This window comes from Phragmites australis, chromosome 8 (genome assembly GCF_958298935.1).
Source record: "Phragmites australis chromosome 8, lpPhrAust1.1, whole genome shotgun sequence".
NCBI lineage: Eukaryota > Viridiplantae > Streptophyta > Magnoliopsida > Poales > Poaceae > Phragmites > Phragmites australis.
Window position 1 is genome coordinate 1,073,170 of NC_084928.1, and position 24,823 is coordinate 1,097,992.

The 24,823-nt window shown below is 43.7% G+C and overlaps 2 protein-coding genes and 1 pseudogene across 2 annotated transcripts; 2 read left to right on the plus strand and 1 right to left on the minus strand.

Annotated features, from left to right (window-relative positions):
- On the plus strand, positions 1-3,332 carry LOC133927498 (pentatricopeptide repeat-containing protein At5g08510-like; annotated as a pseudogene).
- Positions 3,333-11,577: 8,245 nt separating this feature from the next.
- Positions 11,578-14,209, plus strand: LOC133926136 (E3 ubiquitin ligase BIG BROTHER-related-like). Its single transcript, XM_062371915.1, has 8 exons — positions 11,578-11,731; positions 12,116-12,291; positions 12,493-12,727; positions 12,854-12,915; positions 13,015-13,062; positions 13,208-13,335; positions 13,546-13,654; positions 13,889-14,209. The coding sequence occupies exons 2-8, from the start codon at positions 12,154-12,156 to the stop codon at positions 13,928-13,930; spliced, it is 762 nt and encodes a 253-aa protein (XP_062227899.1). The 5' UTR covers positions 11,578-11,731; positions 12,116-12,153; the 3' UTR covers positions 13,931-14,209.
- A 270-nt stretch (positions 14,210-14,479) lies between these two features.
- LOC133926135 (probable transcriptional regulator SLK3) lies at positions 14,480-20,850 on the minus strand. The gene is made up of 10 exons (XM_062371914.1): positions 20,698-20,850; positions 19,122-19,927; positions 18,899-19,027; positions 18,542-18,590; positions 17,704-17,918; positions 17,481-17,549; positions 16,920-17,020; positions 16,675-16,768; positions 16,454-16,523; positions 14,480-15,589 (listed from the first exon to the last, which is right to left on the minus strand). The coding sequence occupies exons 2-10, from the start codon at positions 19,851-19,853 to the stop codon at positions 14,736-14,738; spliced, it is 2,313 nt and encodes a 770-aa protein (XP_062227898.1). The 5' UTR covers positions 19,854-19,927; positions 20,698-20,850; the 3' UTR covers positions 14,480-14,735.
- Positions 20,851-24,823: the final 3,973 nt, after the last annotated feature.

Below are 24,823 nucleotides of genomic sequence, written 5' to 3' on the forward strand. Positions count from 1 at the left end.
ATGGCTGGGTTGAAGGTCGCGGTGGTCGGCGGCGAGGAGAGCGGAGGGCGGCGCTTGGGGCCGGAGAAGACAAATCAGGGATGCGTTCAATCCCAGATCGTGGATAAGGCCCGCAACCATCCTAACCGTAAAGCCCGGAATCATTTGGCCCACGCGAAATCGGATTGCAACCAAAATTGCGCCATAATTAGATCGTCAATAATAACCGCGACCAAACTTGAACCAAAATCTGATCGTCGATAATAACCGCGACCAAACTTGATCCAAAATCTGATCATCGATAATAACCGCGACCAAACTTGAACCAAAATCTGATCACCGATAATAACCGCGATCAAACTTGGCCACCAAATTTGAATCGCGGAGAATTATAGTGATCCAATATAGCCAACCCTAAATTTGGATCACCGATAATGACCACGATCCAAACTTGGCCCACTCAGAATTTGGATCGCGGGGAATAGTTGCGATCCAATATGGCGCACCGGGAATTTGGATCGCTGGGGAATAATCGCGATCCAATTGGCCCACCCCGAGAGCGGTCTCCTCCTTAACGCAGGGCCCGTGGCCGAAATCTATGAACCATCCACGTACACCAGCCGTCCATCCAGCGATGAGCGGTCGAGGCGGTTAAGAAACTGGGTCGCGCCGACGGGACGGGACGGCACGGCACGAGGCGAGGCAGCTGCACGCGCCCTTGCTCCGCCGCGGCGCGCGGCGCCTGCAGCCGCTGCTCAACCGCACCCTCGCCGCCGGCGACCTCCGCTACGCCGCGCTCCTGCTGCCTCCCACCCGTTATCTCCCCACTCCGCGCCGCTCCACAACCGCCTCCTCCGCGCGCTCGCCTCCCACCGCCACCCGCTCCTCCTCCCCATCTTCACCCGCGTCCACCTCCTCGCCCCGCTCTCCTTCACCCTCCTCTTCTCCTCCTCCGCCGCCGCGTCCTTCTCTTACACGCGGTTGGCTGTATGCGCCCACGCCTTACTGAATACTGATCAAGTCCGGGAACTTCGCGTCCGGCGGCGACCCCTTCCTCGCCTCCGCGTTCGTCTCCTTCTACGCCAAGAACCGCCTCCTGGCTGAATCTAGGCGGGTGTTCGACGAAATTCTGCCCAGGGACGCAAACATGTACAACGCACTGCTCTAGGCGTACACCAAGGGCGACCTTGTCGACGTTGTAGAGAAACTGTTCGGGGAAATGCCTGAGAGGAACGTGGTTTCTTGGATCGCGATGGTGTCCGGTTATGCGCAGAATGGGAGGCATGATCAGGCAGTAGAGACGTTCTTCGAGATGTGGGGGAGGGCGGGGGTGCAGCCGAGTGAGCAGACAGTCAGTAGTGTGCTGCCTGCATGCCCGGCTGTTGGGGCGATGGAGCTGGGGAGGAAGGTGGTGTGGTATGCAAGGGGGAAGGGCTTTCTGGAGAATGTTTATGTGGCGAATAAATTGGTTGAGATGTACGCCAAGTGTGGCAGCATTCAACAAGCTTGGGAGGTGTTTCAGGGCATCTCGGGATCTTTGTTCTTGGAACTCAATGATCATGGCATTTGCCATGCATGGATTGTGGAGGGGGGGCCTGGGATTGTTTCATAAGTTGAGGGTAAGGATTTCTTGCTTGTACTCATTGCATTTTCTCCCTACTTCATAGCATTCGCATGCATGCAATTTGGTTGAAAAAGTTGCAGAGAATCAATCATGTTTGATAGCATAAAACTAGTGAACAGTAACCTTAAAGCATGTTGCCAACTATAACATTGTCGTGGTCAAACCTGAAGCTGATTTTACTTTGTTTAGATGACAGGGGTTAAACCAGATGGTATTACATTCGTTGGAGTCATTTTGGCTTGTACTCATGGAGGCTTGGTAGATGAAGGCAAGCTCCTCTTCAACTCAATGAGAGCAGATTTTGGTCTTCACCCAAGAATTGAGCACTACAGTTGCATGGTTGATCTGCTTGGACGTGCTGGTCTCTTAAAAGAAGCTGACAGTTTGGTAGCAAGTATGCCAGTGGAGCCTGACGCTGTAATATGGGGAGTGTTGCTTGGAGCTTGCAGCTTCCATGGTAACGTGGAACTAGCAGAAATAGCAGTGGAGAAACTAATGCGCCTTGAGCCACAAAACACAGCGAACCTAGTGATCCTTTCAAACATATATGCGTCATGTGGCAAATGGGACGGTGTTGCCCTGGTATGGAAGTTACTGAAGGAGAAAGATCACAAGAAATCAGCTGGGTACAGCTTCATTGAGTTAGATGGCAGGATGCATAAGTTCCTGGTAGAGGATAAGTCACATCCACAGCTGGGTACAGCTTCATTGAGTTAGATGGCAGGATGCATAAGTTCCTGGTAGAGGATAAGTCACATCCAAGATATGAGGAGGTATATGAAACCCTGGATAGTCACACTGACCATGAAGCTTGTCAACTTGGAAAATCTGGAAGAAGTGGATGGCTAGTTTTCTGTTACCATATTTGGTCTCATTTAAGCCACCTAATTATTGGAAGAAACTGAGATAAAGTCACCCGAGATTGATCATGAACTTCTTGCTCTGATCTTTCGTATCAAATTAACCTGCAAAAGGATGTGTCAAGTTGGCAACAGCAGAGGTGACGGATCAAGTGAATGCATAGCACCACCTGAATATCAATTATCAAAATGGTTGTTTCTGTTGTGCTTGCTATTAAGAGTTGCAAGATTGCCAGGCAGGAAAAACATATAAATGCAATTCATACCCCAAGAAGGTACATATCTCCATTTTTTTAAAATTGTGAAGTTTGGATTTGACACGAGTGACTTGACAAGTTAACTGAAACTACAGAATTATAGTTTAGAAAGCTTATGTGCTTCAGTCTTGCCACATTATGTGCTTTCTGTTTTGCTCCATTTAGCTAAATGCCTCACTAACTTGTTATGTGGCATGGCAGCTCGCCGTCACTTGTAAAAGGCTAACGAAAAAACCCTGATGGTACGGGCTCCTGTGCAAGATTGCTTGGATGTATGATGCAGAATGGCTGCCATCATCTTTGTGCCAATAGTGTTCCCCTGGTTCCCCATTGTACTTTTCTGCCGTGGTCTGGACTCTGGAGATCTCCCTATCTCGTCTGGAAGCAAGGCAGATATGGAATACCACGCATGAGGAGCCTCATTTGTCCTCCGCTTTCTTCTTAAAAAAAGGGGAAATGTCCTCCGCCTTTTAGTGTATATTTTGTTGTACATCATTGGACTTACGTGTTACTTGGTTCCCTTTTTGTGGTATCGGCTGGTTCTTGAGACAAATTTACAACTTTTGGTGTGCTACTGCTATGTATCTATCTGGATGTTGAAATTGATTGCCACTGCTCAAGGTGTGAACGTACCAGCACAAACAAGCAGAAAGATTTGCGCAGATAGGACACTCCAGAAGGACACTGGTCAATGGAATTTTTTAATAATATGCCGGCACGCATGTGGGACCAAAAAGTCATGTTGGTACTTTGCGTGCCGACAGGATCCCCGTTGGATATCGATTTGTCTGTCAGGCCAGGCTGCAGCCGACAGGCATGTCGATATTCGAAGAACCGATAGACATGTCGGTATACAAAGTAACGATAAGTTGCAGTTCAGTAATTTTTTTATTTTTAGTAATATTATTTTTTAATTTGAGAAAGTGAGGCACACCCAAAGCAAAACTACATCCAAATGGTCTAGCTAGCATATATCGGCACTAAACAATACCACTTTTAATATTGAAATGTTAAAGTTCACGGAACACCATGGGCCATGCACTGACTCTAACAGAGATAGGCATGTACCGATGACAAACTTAACACGACTTAGGAAATTTAAATAAGCCACACACAGTAATAACGACATTGACATGTATGGTATAAGTTTGAAAGTAACTTAGACATATATCAATTCTAAACCTAATATACCCTAGAGAATTGAAACTAGTCGATTATTACTGACACTCTATTGAGTACAACGTGGGTACTTTCCCTTCCTCGCCGTCTCAAGTCCAGCTTCACGAGCTCAACATGCCCTCTCGCGCTTCCGCTCCCTATCTACCTCACGTGCCTTCGTTTTGAGGCGAAACTGCTCTTCTCTCCTCTTATGCTCTTCCTCCTTTAGGTGTTTGCGGGTCGCCTCTCTCCTCTCGTCGAATTCCGTTTTATGGAATCGTCTCCATGCCGCTCGGTGTTGGGTGTTCATGAGGAACACATTTGCTTCACTCTACTCATTATCGATTCACTGTATGAAATCGCATAGTGGTGGTGAAGAAATAATTTGTAAGTGGTAAACGACACATAGTTGTATTTTAGTTCTGCAATATGTAAGTACCTGGTGCGGTAGCCACCATGGATGCTCATAGTTGGAGCACATGAAGAATTTCCTACCATAGGTGTTCGAGAAGTCATTGAACTTCCTAACCCTACACAGGTCTCTACACCAGTACATCGAAACTTCGACCTCAACAGACAAAAGATCTAGCATTGACTTCTTCGGGTGAGGATCAAATGACATTTTGGTAAGAGGAGAAGGCTTTGGTTTGTTGGGACAAGTTGCCTCCTAGACTTCTATTTAGATAGAAAATCAGTGCTAATTCATGGACTGAGTCCATGGAGATCTCGCTTGAAAATCTAAGTCTGAAAAGGCTATATCTGAAAAGTCTACTTCTAAAAAGGCTACATCCGAAAAGTCTATGTCCGAAAAGCCTACTTCTGAAAAGACTATATCTGAAAAACCTACATCTGAAAAAGGCTATGTCTGAAAAATGTACTTCTAAAAAGGGTGCATCTGAAAAGCCTAGGTCTAAAAAGGCTATATCTTAAATCATTAGATTAGGGTTAAACGTTACGATAAGCGTCGTACATAAGGCTTAACGGTAATGTTAGCATAATTAATCCCCGGCAATGCATCTATAAAAGGGTTCGCATAGTTGCAACTATAGGCATAGCGAAAGAATGGCTGCTAGAGGTGGGAGAGTGAGAACTAGAGGGTCTACTGGCACGGGGAGGGCACCAGTGATATGGCCGGATTCCTTTGGTCCTAATGCGTACGAGGAGCCACTTGAGAACTTCCCTTAGCAGCTGAAGAGTGATTTTCGACCACCCCATCATCTACGGAATTACAACCACCCGAAAGAGAAGTGGCTGAAGTGCTTCCATGGATACGACTGCGTTGTACAGATATATGATGATAGCATTAACAGAGGTCATGGATTCTTCCGATGTCCTCTTGGAAGGGTGAGAGTGCCAACAAAATTAGTATCGTATTTTAGGACATTTTAGTCTTTAATTTCTATATTTTTGTAGGATTTAGACAATGACGATAGCTGCCACTACATGAGATGGGTCGATCCTCCCATTGAACAAAACATCCAGGAGTACATCCATCACTAGCAAGACCATATCTTTGACCTGCAGCGTGAGGTTCATGCTATTCCAATCCCTCTAGAGGAGGGCGAGCTGATCATCCACATCGATGATCCTACCGTATGCCTCAATCCCTAGTGCTTCCTCCTCCTCCTCCATCACCACCACCGGCGCACTATGGTCAAAGGGGAAGCTAGGAGTCAAGAGAATTTTCGCAATTCATTCTAAGTCAGTATGACTAGAAGCAATGTATCTTGATGTGTTGCATTAGCCTTATGTTATATTTTCTTGTACCGTGTTGTTTGTAATTGAATAAATTGTACATCGTCATGTAACATTGTATTCTGGTTGCACGTGTAATAGTAGTAGGGTTCGTAATACGAAGGGATTTTATTTGGAAAGGTGCAAGTGAGCGATTTATTGACTGACAAGGCGGCACGCTGATACGGTTCGAAAGCGGATACGATTGCACGATGCTATGCTTTGGGATGGAACGAGAACACATGTAATAAAAATATGGCTAATAAGATAGTAGCAACATAAACATCCTACATGACATGACAATCATATAATAAAAATAACATAAACATATCGAAATATTGTCTAATGGTGCAGTCAAGGGACAGCACCATGGCCACGGGCACGCCTGTTGGCCACGCCTGTCGGCCTACATCGGCTAGCTGCTCTGTGACGCACGTGGTCGGTGGAGTACATCAGGGGGTCGCGTGGAGGGTCTGCAGGGGTGCTAGGGTCGGGCTGCGACGGTTGCGTCGGTAGAGGTGCCCCCACCGTCTGCGACAGGCCCTCCTCGTTGGGCATGACGATAAATCAGCCGTCTGGTAGGGAGTGCGTCGACCCGGCCGCAGCGTCGAAGGAGCCTAGAACTGTTGCATGGTTCCACCGTGTCAAATGTAGTGCATCACATAAGAATTAAATTATATGTTGCAATGCCCGAGCTATCAAATTGTGAGTGATGGACCTGAAATTGTACCACCCGAACGGAAACCAGGAGTCAGCATGTAGCGCACCGGTGGTGGCTAAGACGACGAAGCTAGTTCCGTGTAGAAGTGTGGCGACGTAGCCTGAGCGCGTGGCAGAGACCTCATGTGTGGTAGGCTCGACGACGTCCGGTAACCTCTAGCACGAAGCACATCGAAACCCGTCGAGGCAACGACGTGCGAGTCGATGTAGACTGGCCATTAGCTTGGCCTGGTCAACCCAAGGTGGGGCCGACTCATAGCGGTCCACGAAATCTAGTAGATCCATGTCTACATCCCTACACGTGTCCTACTACAATGCACAAGATAACGCATTTAATATAAGAATGAAAATTAATATAATATAACAAGCCTCACTTACCATTGCATGGTATGCCACCACCGGCTCTGTAGCGGAAGTGTTGGTGACCTCCGGCTCATGCTACGATGGCTCCGGAGACACTAGGATACACCTAACCCACGTCACCGTGTGGAACCAGCGCAAGTATGTGTCCTCCATCGTAGGGTCATAAGGGCCGCTAGGGACATGGACGTCTACAACCACGTCTGCCCACTGCTTAACCCACGGCTACATCAGGTTGCATCGTACGCGATGCCCTAACCCTTCCTTGTCATCTTGCAAGACAAAGTTACCATTACGGAACTGAAAACATGATTATACAGCCAACCTAACATTTGGTCCCGCCTCATCTCTCTTGAATTATTCAATTATGTGTCCACATACTGAAAGTTACTTAAATCCACCCTACTATCACAATGCATGACATATTCAAGGTCATAAAAATTCTAAACCCTAATACAGTCGACATCTCTGATTCAACAAACATACTATACTCCATCAGGTTAAATAATTATAATCAACATACAACATCTATGACAACAAAATCTATTCAACCTCAACACTTGTATTCTACATAACCATCAAATATCACCGCTAACATATCCTTTCTGTTCACACTATACCATTCTAAATGTAATGCTGCCAAAAAAATTACTCCATTTCTATTCTAAATATCCTACAGCTATGAAATATTTTTACTACATATTCATAACAATTCGACTTCACACTAGTCTAGGTTGTCTAACTATTGAAAAATTCCGAACTATGTATGCTCTATGCTAAATTATCTATTCTACAAGTACCTAATTTTTTCTGCTCTAAATTCCAAATGAATCAAAATATCCTCCCTACCATTCTAAATACAGTATTGCAAAAATCCACAATAATTCAATTATACAATTCTTACATCGACAGAAATTGTGTACGTCTAATAATATCAAATTTTTGAATAACATTAAATAACCTATTTTAACTCTATATTACTGAATATTCAAACTTTTCGAACTATTCTACATTTCCTAACTAACTATGCTATATTTTCTACCTATATCTAATTTCTAAATCATACCTACTCTATTCTAAATGTCATATCATTATTTTTCTAAATTATCTACTCTACTCTACATTTCTCTAATATTCTCTAACTATTTTCCTACTATTTTCTAAGTATTTCTAATTTTTCTAGCCATCCCTAATTTCTAACTATTTCTCTACTGTTTTTTAAAGTATCATACCGTTTTTTAACTATTTCCTAATTTCATATCCTACTGTCTTTTCCTAATTTCTAATTTTTCTAACTATTCCTAAATTTCTAACTATTTCAAAAAAAAAAGATAAAAAATTCACCAGTGTAGCCGCCGCCCCACCGCTACTCACCAGCCTGCCGCGCCTCACCGCTCGCCGCTTACCAGCATGTACTTATTCTTGCAATTTTATGAAGTTGGCTATTATTTTTATAATTTTTCAATAAAATAATATTATTAAAAAATCCTGGTCAATGTCCAGATTGCCATGTGATTATGAAAAAAACTATTTCTCCAGGTCAGTGTCACAATAAGTAACTAGGCCTAGTACCCAATAATAATACTATCAAAAGTTCCCCATTTCATCCATACCATGACAGCTTCAAAATTATTTCATCAGTACCACCAAAATATACTCCTCACCCTCACATAAGTTTAATGTCGTTTCTTGGGACAAAACTACCCTCCTGTTCGTTCTTCGCCCAGTTCGTTGTTTCCCGTCGCCGCCTCCATCTCCATGGCCTTCGGCCGCCACCACTTGCTGGAGCCGTGAGCCCCCACATCGGGTCACCTCATCCATTCGCACCGCCGCCCCAGGCCAACTCTCTGGCCGCCGCCGTTGAATCGGCCCTCGATGTGCCACATCACCCACCGACTATATGCCGAACTTGTCCAGTAGGAAACCGCCCATGAGATGCCAAACAAGTTCATCTGGAAGCCGCTGACTAAAAGACGCCCTGTCGCATCCTAGTCCAGCTGCTGCTCAATTTAGTCGATGCTTGCATGTGAATGGAAGCATTTTACAGAGTTTTTTCACCATTTGTACAAAGTTTTTTCAGCATCATTTGTACTGAGTGTTTTTGCATGTATGTAAATCGAACTGGCTCATTCCATCAGGAAGAATGTGGGCAAAAATACATAATTCAGAAATGTGCGAGGGTATTCCTTGCTGAAGAAGACGATTTGGGTCAATATGCGAGGGTATTCCGGGCAATACAAGAAAATGAAACAGCAAAGCGGAAGGCAAGTCACAGTTGGTGGTGTGAATGAAAGAATTTCAAAGATGTGATGATATGAATGGAAGGGGGGACTTTTTGATGGTATTATTGGGTACGAGGCCTAATTTGATGGTATATATGAAATTTTCTGTAATCATAACGTAAGACACTTGACCTGACTTGTAAACACTGACGAGTGAACATGATACAGAATCTTCTTTTACTTTCTATCTTTGTTTCCTTTGTTGAAATAATAATTCACAGTATAATTTATTTCCTTCCTTTTGTATTTGAAAGTTGGTCAATTCAGGAAGTTAATGCTCTGTGATCCTTGATAGCACATTGCAATTTAGAGTTAGTTTCTGTCGTTGTCTCCTTTGTTGAAATAACTCACACTAAGATTTCTTTCTTCTTCTTCCTTTTGCATTTTAAAAGTTCAGGAACTTAGTGCTCTGGGATCCTTGATAACACATTGCAATCAGGAGCTACCAACCTGATGCTAATTCCCTGTGGATAGTAGCTTCAGAATCCAAATGGGAAAGCTGGGCTGCTGATTGGTGAACATTGTTAATGTCAATTCTGATTCCTGAGCCATATATCAAATACAAGGCAAGGATAAACTGATGTATAGTTATCGATACCCTGAGTTAAGATTTAGAGTCAGTGATTTATGTTGTTAAATTTGGATATGAAAAGCTTATGTGGTGTTAATGGCATGTGGTTAGCATATAACATCAAATACACTGATCGAAGTCAGGAGGAAGCTTCATGCCCTGATTTTATGAGAGATGGCACATAGCTATCCATGAAACAGTTACTATGCAACATTGTGCTGTTGTACTTATCTCCATCAACTAGTAGAAATTACATTGCAAATTCAAGGAAGAACAGGAAGCTAAATCGATTTTGGCAACACCAACTGCCTGCACTACTTAATGGTTGACCTGACCCCAAGTCTTTGGCCTGCCTTGGCGCCCAATCTTGGCATGTCCACACTGAGACGATCCTTCTTAGAATTTTCATTGGATGGCATGGACACAATGATTTTGTTTGAAGTCGTGATCGTCTAATGACGAGATCAGTAGCGTGGTTGGTGTCTTAGCCACATGGTAATCCACCAGGCCATGCTAACTGGACGGCAGAGACATCTGAGATGTCATTGGCCGTGAAAGGGATCGCTACCTAACGGTGCAAAAATAATCAGTGCTTGGATGGAACATGCCAAAGATTCATACATTGTACCACTGGTATATCATCGAGCAGATCATCAGTGACTACAAAATTGTTATCTAGTCTCAAACGAATCATGTAAGTCGGATATTTCCTTGCATTCTTTTTGTTGAGAATAACTAGGATATTCTTCAATCAGTACCAGTAGGTGATCTCTAGACACCTAGAGTTTCTTTCTTTGGGAATCTTTTTTTTTTTCGGCGACAAAATAGACACGTATAATTTAAAGCACTTGGACACTATTTACAAGGAACGAACACATCAGACTTCAGGTACAAAAGCTTGTGCTTTGCCAACATATTGAGTTCCTCCTTCCATTTCTAACTGGCAAATGACAGCTTCAAAAGATCAAACTGTCATTAAACATATAATAGCGATCATCCTCACAATTAAGCTTAAGATATGTTTTGATCTTTATCTTCAGAAGACTGCAAGTCGTTGCTGATTTTTGATGATGCAACCACGTTGTCGTTAAGCTTAGGTCAGGTCACCGGTGGCAAGTTGTGATCACAAACAGTTCACGATTGCTGGTATAATCGGGTAGTCTCTACAGTATAAAACACGAGTTAATTCCCGTGTCACCTCTTTCCCTACTCTTCTCCTATCTAATAAAAAAAACTCTAAAATTCAAATAATTTATCCACTTTTTCTATCCACCCTTATCATCCAGACTCTACACCTCGTTACCCGCTACATATATGAGATTAGTTTTACTAATGAAAATAAATGAAGAAATTAGGAGAGAAAATAGCAGATAATCTTCTCCTCCTTTTTTCAGATCCTATTTGAAACCAAACGACATCTCTCCCGACATATTCGTTAGGGACACTTTCATGACGTATCTATATCTTCGTATCTTAAGTTTGTGTTTAATATTTATATTTTTATTGCGACGCACGGACACTTAGCTAGTGTTTGTCTAAAAAGGTGTTAGTGGTCCATATATATTTTTCAGTTGTCATCCTCGCAGAAGACCTTGAGTCAACCGAAATAATTAAATGCATCGTTCACATGGACGCAATGCTACTGGTCACACGGTTGGGAAGCGATTGGAATCATGGTTGATAAGGACTTCACCCAATACACTGCAAAGGTGAAAGGAAAAGCATAGAGTGTGTGAGATATTCTTAGTAAAAAGGAAAGCATACTCCATTAGAAAGTTTAGTCTGCTTAGTAAAACTCTTTAATGTCAGTCGCATTTGATAAGATGAGAATTCGACTACAGAGGCAATGCATTCTCTAGAAATGAACAGACAAGATGCACTCTCTGTGACAAGGTATCAGCAGCAGAGATTTATAATCTCACAATTGAAAAGGCAAGGCACAGAAATTGTAATTACTACAAATTACCCAGACAGTACTTACTGATTAGATAGGCTGAAGCAGTAACAATAGGTCAATTAGTGAAATAATTAAGCTCCAGTTAGTAAAATCAAATGCACAGGCAGTGAGAACGACTTGTGTGTCTACACATATAAATATTCTGGAGCCACCCACCCTTCCATTAAGAAAGCCTCCATCCGACCTTGAGAAGGTGAGAGAGAAGAGAGAAGAAGAGAAATAGACAAAGGTAAAGCAAGCATCCACTGCCATCCTGTTCTTGTTCCTTCTTCTTCTTTCCTTTTCTGTTCGTCAGAACTCCTGCAAAGTTCCATCGCTTGTTTTGCACTTCGATTCTGCTCTTGGATTCATCTATCTTCCTTTGTTTCTCCTCATTGAGAAGGTTTTATTTATCTATCGATATTGTCTTCTGCAACTTCCTTCTAGCAAATTCAGCTACACTGCATAATTGACAAGAACATGAGAGATTAAAATGACTTTTCTTCAGATTTTTTCCCAGATAAAACTTGCTAAACGTAGAAGAGCTTACATCAACAACAGTTACCTCATGTTCTTGTTCAGAGACTTTCGTGATGCTAATTAATTATGGGAGATGGTGTGCCATGTCCTGCAGGTAACCTGTTCTTGCCACACCTGTCTTGGTGGCCAGTCATGGCCACCGTGGGGCAGCCTGGCCCTGGCGCCATGAGACGGGTCACCGTGCACTACGCCAACTCGCCCACCGGAAACACGGGAGAAGCGAACCTCGAAGGCCTAGACGACCATTTCCTTCAGTTTGTTCTTGGTCAGGTATGCTCCTTCGTCTTCATAACAAGTAAAACATGGTGTTTCTTTCAGGATTATATCCTGTTTTTTTGTTAGAGAACACGCAAAAGATCTGCGCATCATTTCCATCGGTTTCATTCTTGTATCTTAGAATTTCAGTATCTACTGAAAACGTTTCGTCAAAAAAAAAAGAAGTATCTGCTGAAAACTTTTTTACAATCACAGGAGGGCTTGCACCAATCGATCTTGGATGAAGGATACAGCAACCAAAACCATATGAGAGGTCCAGGACCCACCCCATCTGATCATTCGCAGGCACAGTACTACCATGGGGAGAGCAGCACTGCTACAGCAGCAGCAACTGCTTCCAGAACTTCAGGCAGGGATGAACAGATTGCCTCGGACCTCGAGTACGCTAAGCAGCTGCAGGAGATGGAGGACCTGGCCATTGAAGATGACGGTATGATCTGCTCATGATCCAGCTTATCCAGCTGAGTTACATGATGTTACTTACACTCATAGGGATCTTGTGCTCTTCACATCGCATAATAGTGTTTTTGGTGTTGGTGTTGCCTTGATTATTCAGATATAAGCTGTGTACCCTCCCCATCTGACACCGATGACGATCACGACCACAACGAAGAAGAGGTGATTGTTCAGCGTTTTCAACATGTATCTTTCTGAATGTATTATTCTCTAATTATATGAAAAGTAAAGAACTGAATATTATAATAACGGGGTTTGCAGGCTGACAGGCAGGATGATAATGATGATCCAGACAACATGACTTATGAGGTTTGTGGTATATGAATTATTTTTCCTTTTTTTTTCCTGTGACATGTAAAGCTTGTGAACAAAATAGAACTATGCATATAGTGTGTATCTTTACACCTGGTTTGGAAAGGTTGCTGATTCTTGCCCTTTTCTGTCTGTGATATAGCAAAGGCAGGCTCTTGTGGAATCAGTGGGGACTGAGGGCAGAGGTTTATCTGATGAGCTCATCTCCTATCTGCAGTCATGGAAGTACAAATCGTCAGGATTTTTCTCAAGGAAGACAAACCATGAAGAGTATGTCTGCCTTTCAGTAACATGTGAATGTAGTGAAAGAAGATTAGGAGTTTTAAAAATAGTATGAAATTATAAATACATGGGTCATAATATTGATTCATATGCACAATTACAACATGTTAGAATGGAATTCCTAGCATATTACTATTAGTGACGAAGCAGTGGAATTTCCATCATACTACTGATGATTCTTTTTTGGTTTGAATGCAGTTGTCCTATATGTCTGAATACTTTCAGACACCGAGAAAGTCTCATAACATTGCCGTGCAAGCATAATTACCACGCAGTTTGTGTCGCCAAATGGCTCAAGATCGAGAAGGTAATCAGTTGATGAAGCATGATATTCTTGTACTATTTTTCTCACCATCGTAAAAATGATCCAATCCTCGTTCCTCGAAAAAAAAAATGATCCAATCCTATTTTCAAAGAACAAGCTGATCTTTGCTCTGTATGAAGGCGCTTGATATGCTTTTCGGCTATTCCAGACTATCAATGCTTTTCTGGCCATCTGCAGTGGAATTCCGTATTTATTCATTTATTTTGTATGAAACAGACCTGCCCTGTCTGCAAATATGAAGTGTTTGGACCTTCCTAGTATGAGACCAGAAGAAAATCGTCGGAGCAGACAGATAATCAGACGTCACACAGCTGGCTGCATCGCCTACTTGTCAATGCGGAGGAAAATGAAAAGAAAAGAGAAAAAAGAAAAGAAAAAAAACTGTAAACCAAAAAAAGGGGGAAACAAAAAGAATAGCAAAGCTAAATATTTGGTCATGATTCATAAAGGTGTTTTTCTTTTACCTTTGGTTTTTTTGGCATATGGAATGTTCTTAAGCTTCACAATCTTACATATATGTTACAGAGTTTTCCCCCCTTTTTTATCTTGCCATGCCTCCGTTTATTTGCTGGTACAACGCAACTTACCTATTCGCAAAGAGTACACTTGTGATCTATCTGCATCGGGTAATCTACTTATGACGCAAATCGCAAAATCTTGCCAGTTATCAGAAAGTACGATTGCAGCACAATGTAAGTTAAAACTTTATGCTGTCTAGCGTCTACCACTCGGCATATAACATGGCAGAAGAAAATGTTTCGACAATCACAGCAATTCATTCAGCAGCATGATATGGATATTCTGATATGTCGCACTGCTCCGGAATTAGAAGCCAAACGCAACTCACTATCTCACATCAGTGTATGATCGTCAGAAATCCGAAACGGCAATACAAAAACTCCAAAAAGAAAAGGAGAGAAGAAAACTAGACAAGAAACGACAATCTAGGAGTCAAGAAAGCTGTTTCCATCACCACTAGCTACTTTCCACATTAACAGCAGTCAAGCAGGCTGTTTCTTGCTTGACACTTACAGAGAAACTCATAGTAGCGGGACGTTTATGTTTACCCGTTCCACGCGAATGGGTTACCACCCTGCTCCCCCATGAACAGACCGCTTTCCATCAGTTCAGTAGTAATGAGATGGTCAAGCTCGTTCATTCCATGAAACGACTCGGCCTTTGAAGTTGTGGCATTGCCTCCGGCAGCAGCAGCTGGGTTGCTGATCACCGACTTGAAAGTGTTACTTCTGCTGGGGAAGATGCCAGATGTGCTGTTGGTCACATTGCTAGGCCCAGTACTGACTGGGGCTGCACCCTTTACCACACTGTTATTGTTATTGATACCTTGTGCCTGCTGCTCCCCGGTAGCAGCACTGTTGGTGATAGCAGCTCCTGATGCAAGACCACTGCTTGCATTAGGGGTATCTGGAGGTGGTTGCTGCGCAAAGGCGCGGTTGTTATTATTCTTAACTTCCTGCAGCAGCTGATTAATCACATGCTGCTGGTATTGTGGGCTCACACCCAAGCCATGGAGATTGTTTTGTTGCAGCATTTGTTGCACTTGGTTAGGTCCACGGAAGGATCTGGATGCTTCCATCTGTATGCCATTGTGCATTGCTGCAGGACCTCTGAAAACACTCCATGCTTCCTGCTGAAGCGAACTCTGATTTGCACTGGAGCTTCTGAGTATATTCTGGTAATTGTTTAGTGCTGCAGCATTCTGTGGAGAATTATTACCAACGGCTCCCACACCAGGAGTCTCGTTCACATGGGCACTTATTTCTTGTTTGACCCCCATGACTTTGACATTGCTCTGGTTATTGGGAAGTACAGCAGCAGCCATGAGTTGTCTTGCCTCATGCATATTTTGTACTGGAAGCTTTGGTACAGTTTGTTTGCAATAATTATTCAGGCTCTCTGCAGATGAACACAGAAAATATTTAAAATACACTACACGTAAATGGGGCAAGTGGGAAGTGCAATACACATCAAAATGTTTGTGTTCTCTGGACAACAAGCTACTTTATTTGCTATTGTTGATATAGTTTCTATTCAATTGCTACATCTGATCCAAAATATAAGTCGTCGTTTTAGTTTTCCCCACTCTTCCCCAAAAATAAGATGTTCTGCACTTTTGAGGAAATTTTCTTTCTGCCCTGTTTTGCACTTACTTAATTGCATTAGTAAATGAGCTTTTCTTACCATGGACCGTGACCTCCTACTTAATCAATTGCTGAAGGGTTAATGGTTAAAGGATAACATAGTAATTTCACACACTCAATTATTGTGGCCAAGTCTAAAAATCAACTTATATTTTGGATCAGAGGGAGCATTTTATTTTATCGCTTTGCTATTATCGGCAGCATAAACAAATAAGCGACACATCGCAGATAAGATGCTTAAATTCCCACTATATACACCATATGTACGGACATCACTACCTGTTTCTTCATATTCAATTCTATATAATTCACTATAACCTATTCCTGCTTTATTAAGTGGAAAACAACCGAGCCTACTCCTGGATTTGGCTCATTACGGTTTAAAAGTGGTTTCTAGAATTTTCTTATACGACATAACTTGACCTGGCAATTCAACTTTTTTCTGAAGAAAACTAAGAATGTAGGTTTTAATACTATGTCCTACCAACTTCAAGCAAACTGTGGACAAAGCATTGGTCAGGAAGTACCAGCTTTTAAAAGAATGTTCACACAACTAAATGATCGACAACCAGGTAAAAACTGAAGACATTATCATTAGGTAAGTGCGCAATCATCATACCTTTAGGACCAAGATTGTTGTTGTGGCTGAACTCAATCAAGTCCTTCATGTGATTCACAACCTCCGATATCTGACAAGAATAGATAACCATCAGCAGGCTGGATGCATATGTATATATGTGACTCTACGATGCACAGGGTAATAATTACGTCTAATCTCAGCAGTGTTTTTTGGATATTATTGAAGGAAAAAGTAGATAAGGCAAGGGGAATTCTAGTTACCTGCAGGCAGCGAACATATCTTTTTGAAAGTCCATGTTCGTTTAAGGTTTGATGCTCTAGATTTTTCGCTAGCTGTCGTGATGCAGTCACAAACCTAACAGACAGAAGAAAAGGATGTCCTAACATTGATTAGATAACCAGAAAGTGTTGCTTATGTATACTCAATACAAGATCTTCATTTACCATGCCAAAAGAGCACTACAAAATGGATGTCATAGTACTGAAGGCATAATAAGCTCACTAACATGTTGCAGATGGTTTGTGCATCACTGTTTGATACCCCAGCTGGCCCGCTTTCACTGGCAGCAGCTTGGTACTTCTGGGCAACTTGCAGCAGATTATTAACCTGAAAAACAGAAGCGTGCACAGAAGGTAAGATATTACGGCCACCATAGTTAAGAGAGATGCCATTCAAGAGAGATATACTCAGGTAAAAGAAGAATATGCATTTGGGTAGTACCCTCAAATAGTACAGGTTAGAATAAGGCTGGCATGAATACAGTTGAAAATTAATATTTCATCCTCTAGGTTCTTTTTAGCTGTCTAAAACTAGAGTACATAAATAAAAATAGAGAAGAAACCAAATATCTGTGAGAGAAGTCAATGAAAAGAAAGAGGCATTTTTCACTCAATCATTGAGGATGCAACTAAGCTGGATTTATGCCACATTATATAATTTTGATCCTATGAAGTCTAAGGTACCTAGCAATAACCATATTACTATATATCCAGGCAAGAGGAAATCTATTATTCAGAATTTTGTAGCCAAATTAAACAGGAACAGCACGCCAGTCTAAGAACTCCACCTGTGGTGTTAGGATCCTGCGCGTGATATACTCTTCATGTCTTCGTGAACAGAACTCCCACGACATTATCTGCATGATTCACAGGCAATCAGCGGATAAGAATGATTAACAAATGCCCCTCGCTTGAATCATTTATATGCCCGCAAATGCTACAGCAAATATGGACATGTTAACAAAAGTTAGTTAATGACATGTGCAAGCTACTACACCAACTAAGCAATACCTTTAGTTCTGGTGTGAATATGATTCTCAAATGCCCCTCATGTGTAACATGTAGATGTTCATAAACACTTTTTAGAACAACTTTTGTATGCTCCAGCAGCATTAGTCCATTTGGCAACCGGAATTCATTTGGCGTGTCAAGGTATAGGTATTCATCAATAACACCATGGTCAAATCTAATTTGACAAAGTCTAGGAAGAACTTCGTAGGTAGCCTCTGTCAGATGGATCAGGGACAAAAAGGACAAATTAACTGAGTGAACACAATGAAAGGCATTAAAAATAAATACAGGAAAACACAATACATCATGATTTATGAGAGTAGCACACAAATGTTACAAGGAACAAATCAGAAAGCTACTAGAAAAAAGATGCTAAGGTGTTCATCTGTGTTATCTTAATTCTTGCGAAGTGCGCAGAAAATAACACAGAATCATAAAAACAATCTTGTTTTACCAGATTTGATGTGAGAAAGTAGGCATCACTAGGATATCCAATATCACCATGCTGTTCTAAATATTCTTCATTTCTGACCAATTCATTCATTTCAAATATATTCAACTGGTCAAGAGTAAAATTGACCAGGCGACGTATCTTCATATGATATTTCATAATTAATTAATGCTTATGAACAAAGCATTATTGTGATTTGTGATATCACACACTTGCATCTTTGTTCTAGTCTGTAATGGTAAGAGCTTTTGTAAGCACAAGTCGCCTACCAGAAAATGTTAGGTTTGGCTAACAGATGACAAATAGGAACTGAGAAAACTAAGAATTTGAACATGTGAAAGAAACATCAGGAATATAGTGTGCCAGAGTTGTGAGAAATCAACAAACCATATCCTTTCCCTCCATGTGTATTGCAAATGTCACAACGCCATGTATCCTGTAGCATGGAGAAAATAGGATTATATGAAAAATGTATCTTGCAGCCATGTATCCATCTCATTTATTAGAAAAACAATAAGTTCGTCCAAATTGACCGTAAAATGCACAGAAGCCGAAGAATCAGCCTTTTATATTTGATACTGCAGGCTATAATAAATTAAATGCGGTGTTCAATAATCCAAGCAGAACTTTAAGAAGATGCTAATCAATCTTATCTTGAACATCACACAGAAAGTGATGTTAGACCATGGAACCAAGATCAGTGTACGATCTCAAGTAAAATGCAAGTGTGAACTGTTAACTAACCAGAGCTGAATGTGGAGTAGCAACTGAAGAATTCCCTCTCTTTTCATAAGAAGACACACACCATCTTTCTCTTGCCTTAGGGGCAAAATACTCCTCAACAAGCTTCTTCCAGAATGTAATGGGGTTATTCTACAAGACAGTGTTTGAGTAAATCATGTTGCCAAGAGCCCAAGAGCATGAATATCATAATCTCATGGTTAATTAATACTATGCAGAAACTCACCTCTGGACGATGACCCTTGTGATATAAATACTGCATTAGCCTGCGAGAACAAAGCCCACTGTTGGCAGGAGCCCTAACAGGTCCACCTAGCTGCATTCCAGGTTGTGCTAGTTGTGGCCTAAGCTGAGGTTGCCGAGGGATACCAACTTGAGATTGCTGTATCTGAGAAAATGGTTGCAACAATGGCTGCTGCTGTCGTTGCTGAATCTGTGCCAGTTTACGCTGCTGGATCCAAGCTTGAAGCTGTGGATTTGGTTGCCCCTGGAAATGAAGAGAATTCTGACCATGGAGCAGCTGCTGAATCAAAAGCATATCATCTTGCCCAACATCAATTCTTGATTTCTTCTGCGCATGCAATGCACCACCAGCTTCAAACACAGGTTGTGATGTTACACTTGAAGACCTCCGGTTCTGCACCTGCTCTTGGGGTGGACTTTGCTGCATGATGGAGCTATCAATGACTGAAGAGCCAGAGATGTTATTTGATGAAAATGACATTGGGGAGGCAGGAACACGCATGAATGAGTCAGCGTTCATGCTAGTACTTGGCTGCAACTGGGCACCTCCTGAGAGTGATGAGTTGGCATCTGTCACCAAAGAGCTAACTCCAATGCTCGGCCCAGAGGAATTTGTAGTGCTAACAGGGGCACCACCATTCATGTCCCTGGGAACAAGTCCAAGGTTGGAGCATGCACCCCCTGACATGGAGGTCCAGGGTTGATTTCCGTTCATCACCTTGAAGAATCTCGAATAAAGGCCAGGCACATAAATTATTGATAAAGATCTTCAAATATATGAGCTAGAACCTGTAATGAGAGTAAGTATTAGAAGAAAAAAAATTAAGCCATATGCAAGTGACAAACGAAACTGTCATCGTATCTTCTTTTTTTCCTCGAAGCAATCAGCGGATATACCAACGGCCCAACAATCTCCCAGTTCTTAGGCCACAAAAACAGATATAGTTTTTTTTTTTCAAGCATGGAAAAATAAAACCCCCCAGATATCAATCCAACAACTAAATCCTGGAGCACTTTTGCCCTTTTCCACCTACCATCCATATGTTCGGCGGCGGAAGGGGAGAAGAACATAGCAGCAATTGATACTACGGAACTAAGCGAACGGTGATGGCGGTGTTGGAGGAAGCATGCACACAATTTGGGGAATCGCTTCGAGAGAGAGAAGGGGAGATTTTTGGGGCCGTTTAGCAGAGTTTGGGGAAGGTTAAAGACAGATAGATCGGGCGTTGTCATGAGCACGAGATTGGCAAGATAGAAATCCCAAAACTTCGCTCTCCACGGATGGATAGAACCCTAACCAAACTCGCCTCAAACCAAATCGAGACAACGAGCAAGACGCCCAACAGCACAAGCAAGATCAGAACTTTCGCGTCAAACCCCAAAATTCGGCCGCTGCATTGCGGGAATCGGCACCCATGTACTCCGAAAATTCCGCCAATCCCCCAACAAAATCCAGCGAAAAATCCCCACCGAAGGAGGGCCGGAAAGAGGATGGATCACTCGAACTTCCTCACAATCAATCCAAGACTCAATCGCGTGCGAAAAAAAAAAGGTCTCACCTTGCTGTTTCTGCTACCCTTTGCTGCTGCTGCTGCTGGAATTACTATTATTTTTCCTCTCCTTTTCCCCTCCTCTTCCTCCGTTCGTGTGTTCGTGCGAAGGCGGAGGCGTCGCCGCGAGCGACCGCTTAAATAGATTCCCGGCGGCCGTCGCGGGGTGACCGGCCGCAGCCCGTGGCGCGGCCCGCCTCGGCAGCCCTTGACCGGTCACCGGGCCCGCAGGCGCGCTCTCAGCCGTCGGATCGGAGAGCAATCCGTGCGGCAAGGCTGGTATTTAAACGCGTCGGCGTGTCATTGGCTGTGTGTGGGGACGGGCAAACCGGGAGAGCGGCGGTCGGTTGCTGGCTAGGCTCACGCCGCGAGTGTACACGGTGCGCGGTAGAGGGGTGGGGCTCGTGAGTTGAGGCGTTGGCCGTTGGGTGGCTGCCTTACCGATGATCTTTTCATCTAGGGATGTATAAGTGTCCAAATTTGTGATAAAATATGGTGTTTTTCTTGTATTTTATTTTGAAATTTAGATCAAAGTAAAGTCATAGTGGTGGATTTGATCACTCCATTTATGTCATATTTTTAACCTTAAGTGTAAGTTTCCTTATTTCAAACTCTTTAGGTCCTCGCGTTGCCTCCTAAGATGATTCGGGAGCGACTTCCACCCATCACTTCCCAACCTCGGCATCACCCTCGGTGTGGCCACGTCGGCTGGTGGTGGCCAGCGGCGGCGCCAAGCAACGGCCGTTGTGGCTTCTATTCTCCTCCTCCTCCTCTCTCCCTCTCCCTCACATCTTCCCCTTTGCAAGACTAGGGCTCCAGTTGTTGAGCCCGGCGAGTATGTGGCGCGCGCGGCGGTCAGATCCATAATGCAGCGAGTCGTATCTACACACCCAGTGTCCGAATCCGCATGACCGACGGTGTGATGCAGCGACCGGATCGGCACCTCAGTGGCCAAATCCACGTGGCATGGCGGCTCCACGAGTCTTCCACGACTACATACACGATGGCACCAAGCAAGTGCTACGTCGTGATGACGCAGCCGATACCATAGCGTGATGACGTGACTGATTGTTAAAGAAGGTTATGATATTCATGCGCAGATCAAGTCTGGTAACCAGTTAGAACTACCTCTATAACCAATTGAGATCCTCCATAACACAACACACAAAATGTAGGGCTATTATCCTTCGGGAGGCCTGAACCTGTATAACTCACCGTGTCCCTGAGTCCATCGTACGTGTACACATCAATTCCTGAAACGCCGATCACACACCCGTCGTCTGGTACACCCCAAAATTATTATCAAGGATTAACCCCCGACATCTGGAACGCCGATCACACACCTGTCATCTGGTACACCTCGAAATCATTATCAGGGATTAACCCCTGACATCTGGAGCACCAGGTAGGGAGTGCATTTTCGTGTTCTGGTAAGTGCTATTAATTTGTTTTGTGCTACCCATGTTCGAATCCCCAACGACCGATGAGTCCCATTCCGAGGGCCCGAGTCGTTGCGAGGTGTTCTTCATTGGATACGACCCAGACGAACTCGATATGTTCTAGATTCAGTACATTAGATCAGGATTCGAAGGCTTCGGGATTCGACATATGGCAACAGAGGCATCCATGTTCCCGGTGCTGAGGGGAGCTCACGGACCGCAAGCCCACCCAGAAGAGTGCTCACCGTGTTGGGACGGCCAATGCACAGCCTCGTGGCACAAACCGAAATCATCGGTCAGGTATGATCCGACCAAGTAAAAGAGTACCCAGAAACTAACCAGATGTGTTGTTTTTTTCGCAAGTTCAACCTAAGGATGAACAGAAGGGTCTACACTTTAAACTTCTGATATGAGTAATGATCACTCCCGTTGGATACCAGTAACGAAGGCAGCCTATCAGGATCTCAAAAAGGTAACCCTCTCCTCCCCTTGTATTGACCACCCATCGATTAGAAGGGAGAATCCTTGTCCTACCTTGCTGGATTTCAAAGTGTCCACGAGCGCGGTACTGGTCGCCAAGCGAGGCACACTTCCCCCGACCAGGAACGAATGAGCATAGGACCATGCATCATCATGTACATGGTTCAGTTATGTTTTTCCAACTAATAATGGCATTGCGGAGTATGAAGGCCTTTTATCTGGAACGCGAGCAGCACCCGCACGAGGGGGGGGGGGAGAAATGCCTACTAGCGATGAGAGACTTGCTACTAGGTGTAACCCTAGTGCCAAAGGGTTTTCAATGCTCGGACTAGATGATGGTGACATACCTCTCCGAAGTGAGAAAGCTAGAGCAACACGCCATCGATCATGAAGTCACGCACACCCCTCGCAAGGACTACTTTCTTGGCCCATGAGCTAGCCCGTATGGCCTCTTCTTCCGAACCTGCCCCGGTCAAAATCTTTAAAAAAAGGATTCACACGACCACCCACCGCGGTCTTGGGCCAACATGAAGGGATGCTCCGCATGGAAACAGAACACCAGGGGAAACACCTTTGGAGGCAACGCCTCCCTCGAGGCCGATGACCTCGGGTGACCATCATGTGATCGCCATACTCGATTCGGGTACGACCTGGATGGATCAGATCTTGGACTATCTTTAGAATCAAACAGCCCCTGACGATGATGTGTCAGCAGAAAGGGTCACAAAGGACAGACTGCAAGAATTCTCCTTAAACATCTCTACCACCAAAGGAGCAGTGACCTTTTACTGAAATATATCGCTCATGATGGGGGGAGCACAGAGTTCCCTAACATCCTCGGAGGCATACGTGGAGGTCGAACTTCACATCGCCCTCTAGAATGCTTGCGAGCAAGTGAAATGGTGTGAGTCGTGTCAGTACCACGGTCGAAATACCAACCTACTAGCCCAAGCATTGCAAACTATACCACTCTCTCAGCCTTTCGCTGTCTGGGGGCTTGGCATCATGGGACCGTTCCCTAAATCCCTAGGCGGTTTCGAATTTCTACTCGTGGTAATCGACAAATTCACAAAATGGATCGAGGTCGAGCCCATTAGGGAGATCACCACCGCAGCAGCGATTAAGTTCATACGAGCGCTGGTAGTGCGTCTCGGCAGTCCAAGTCGCATAAATACGGATAACAAGACTCGATTCGCCAGTTGGAGATCGCACACTGGTCGCCTCGAATGGCCAACCATTCAAGCCTGACCAAGTAGCCAAGCGAGGACAACGTTAAAAACTCGAGCGAATAGTTCTGCAAAAGTGCTTTAAGGCTCAAGCAGCCCGGTCCCAACAAGGCCTCAGCCGCGGCCACGACCACTAGGCACCAGAATGGACACGGGTCGTAGGCGACTTCGACCTAGGTTTTAGTCCACGGGTAGGGCAGGTCGTAATAAGCTCCTTCCGGGAGGATGGGTGCTACAAAGCGACCTATAGTTCCCCGGCCTAACGTGGTCAGATTAGCCAAGGAGGTCGGTCGCAAATTACACAACTCTCAAAATGCCGGTTCTGTGTATAAGGCTACTCGATGATGAGCCTATTTTTCTATTTTGCAGGACCTTCTGAACGAGCATGGAACATGACTTGTAAGTATTTCAAATCCAAAAAACCAAGCTTTCTATTTTGTAGGATTTCACGGACAAACAAGATCTCCCACCAAATTATAAGCTTTTTTGTTCCAAGAACTTGGCCACATTGTCGACAGTTTCTTCCACCGATCACACGGTCAGGGGCTAGAACTATTAGGATATGTGATTTGTTTTCTTGCAGCCAAGTTTGTTTAGCCCACTCGCTTATGTTGATGGGATGAAATCCAAAGTTAACCACTCGCACGATGTCAGAGGGAAGGCGTCCGAGGGTTAATGACCACGATGCCATAAGTCCTAGCTCAGGTCGAGCGTTGGTTGCCACCGAAAGACTTGTTGTGCTAAAAATCATCCTTAGTGCCGGGAATCTAGTTAGCGAGCAGGTCGATGCGATCCTTCCTAGTCACAACGAGCACTCCGAGGCTACTTGCCACCCAAGCACAGGAAAAATCCACATAAGACAAGCACTTTTCATTACAAAGCGACCACTCGGATAAAGCCCGGGGGCTAGCTCTAGACAACCTCAAGACAATACTCCTAGGATCCAAAGATACCCCTAAGTAGGTCGAACTGGATAATCCAAAGGCAGAA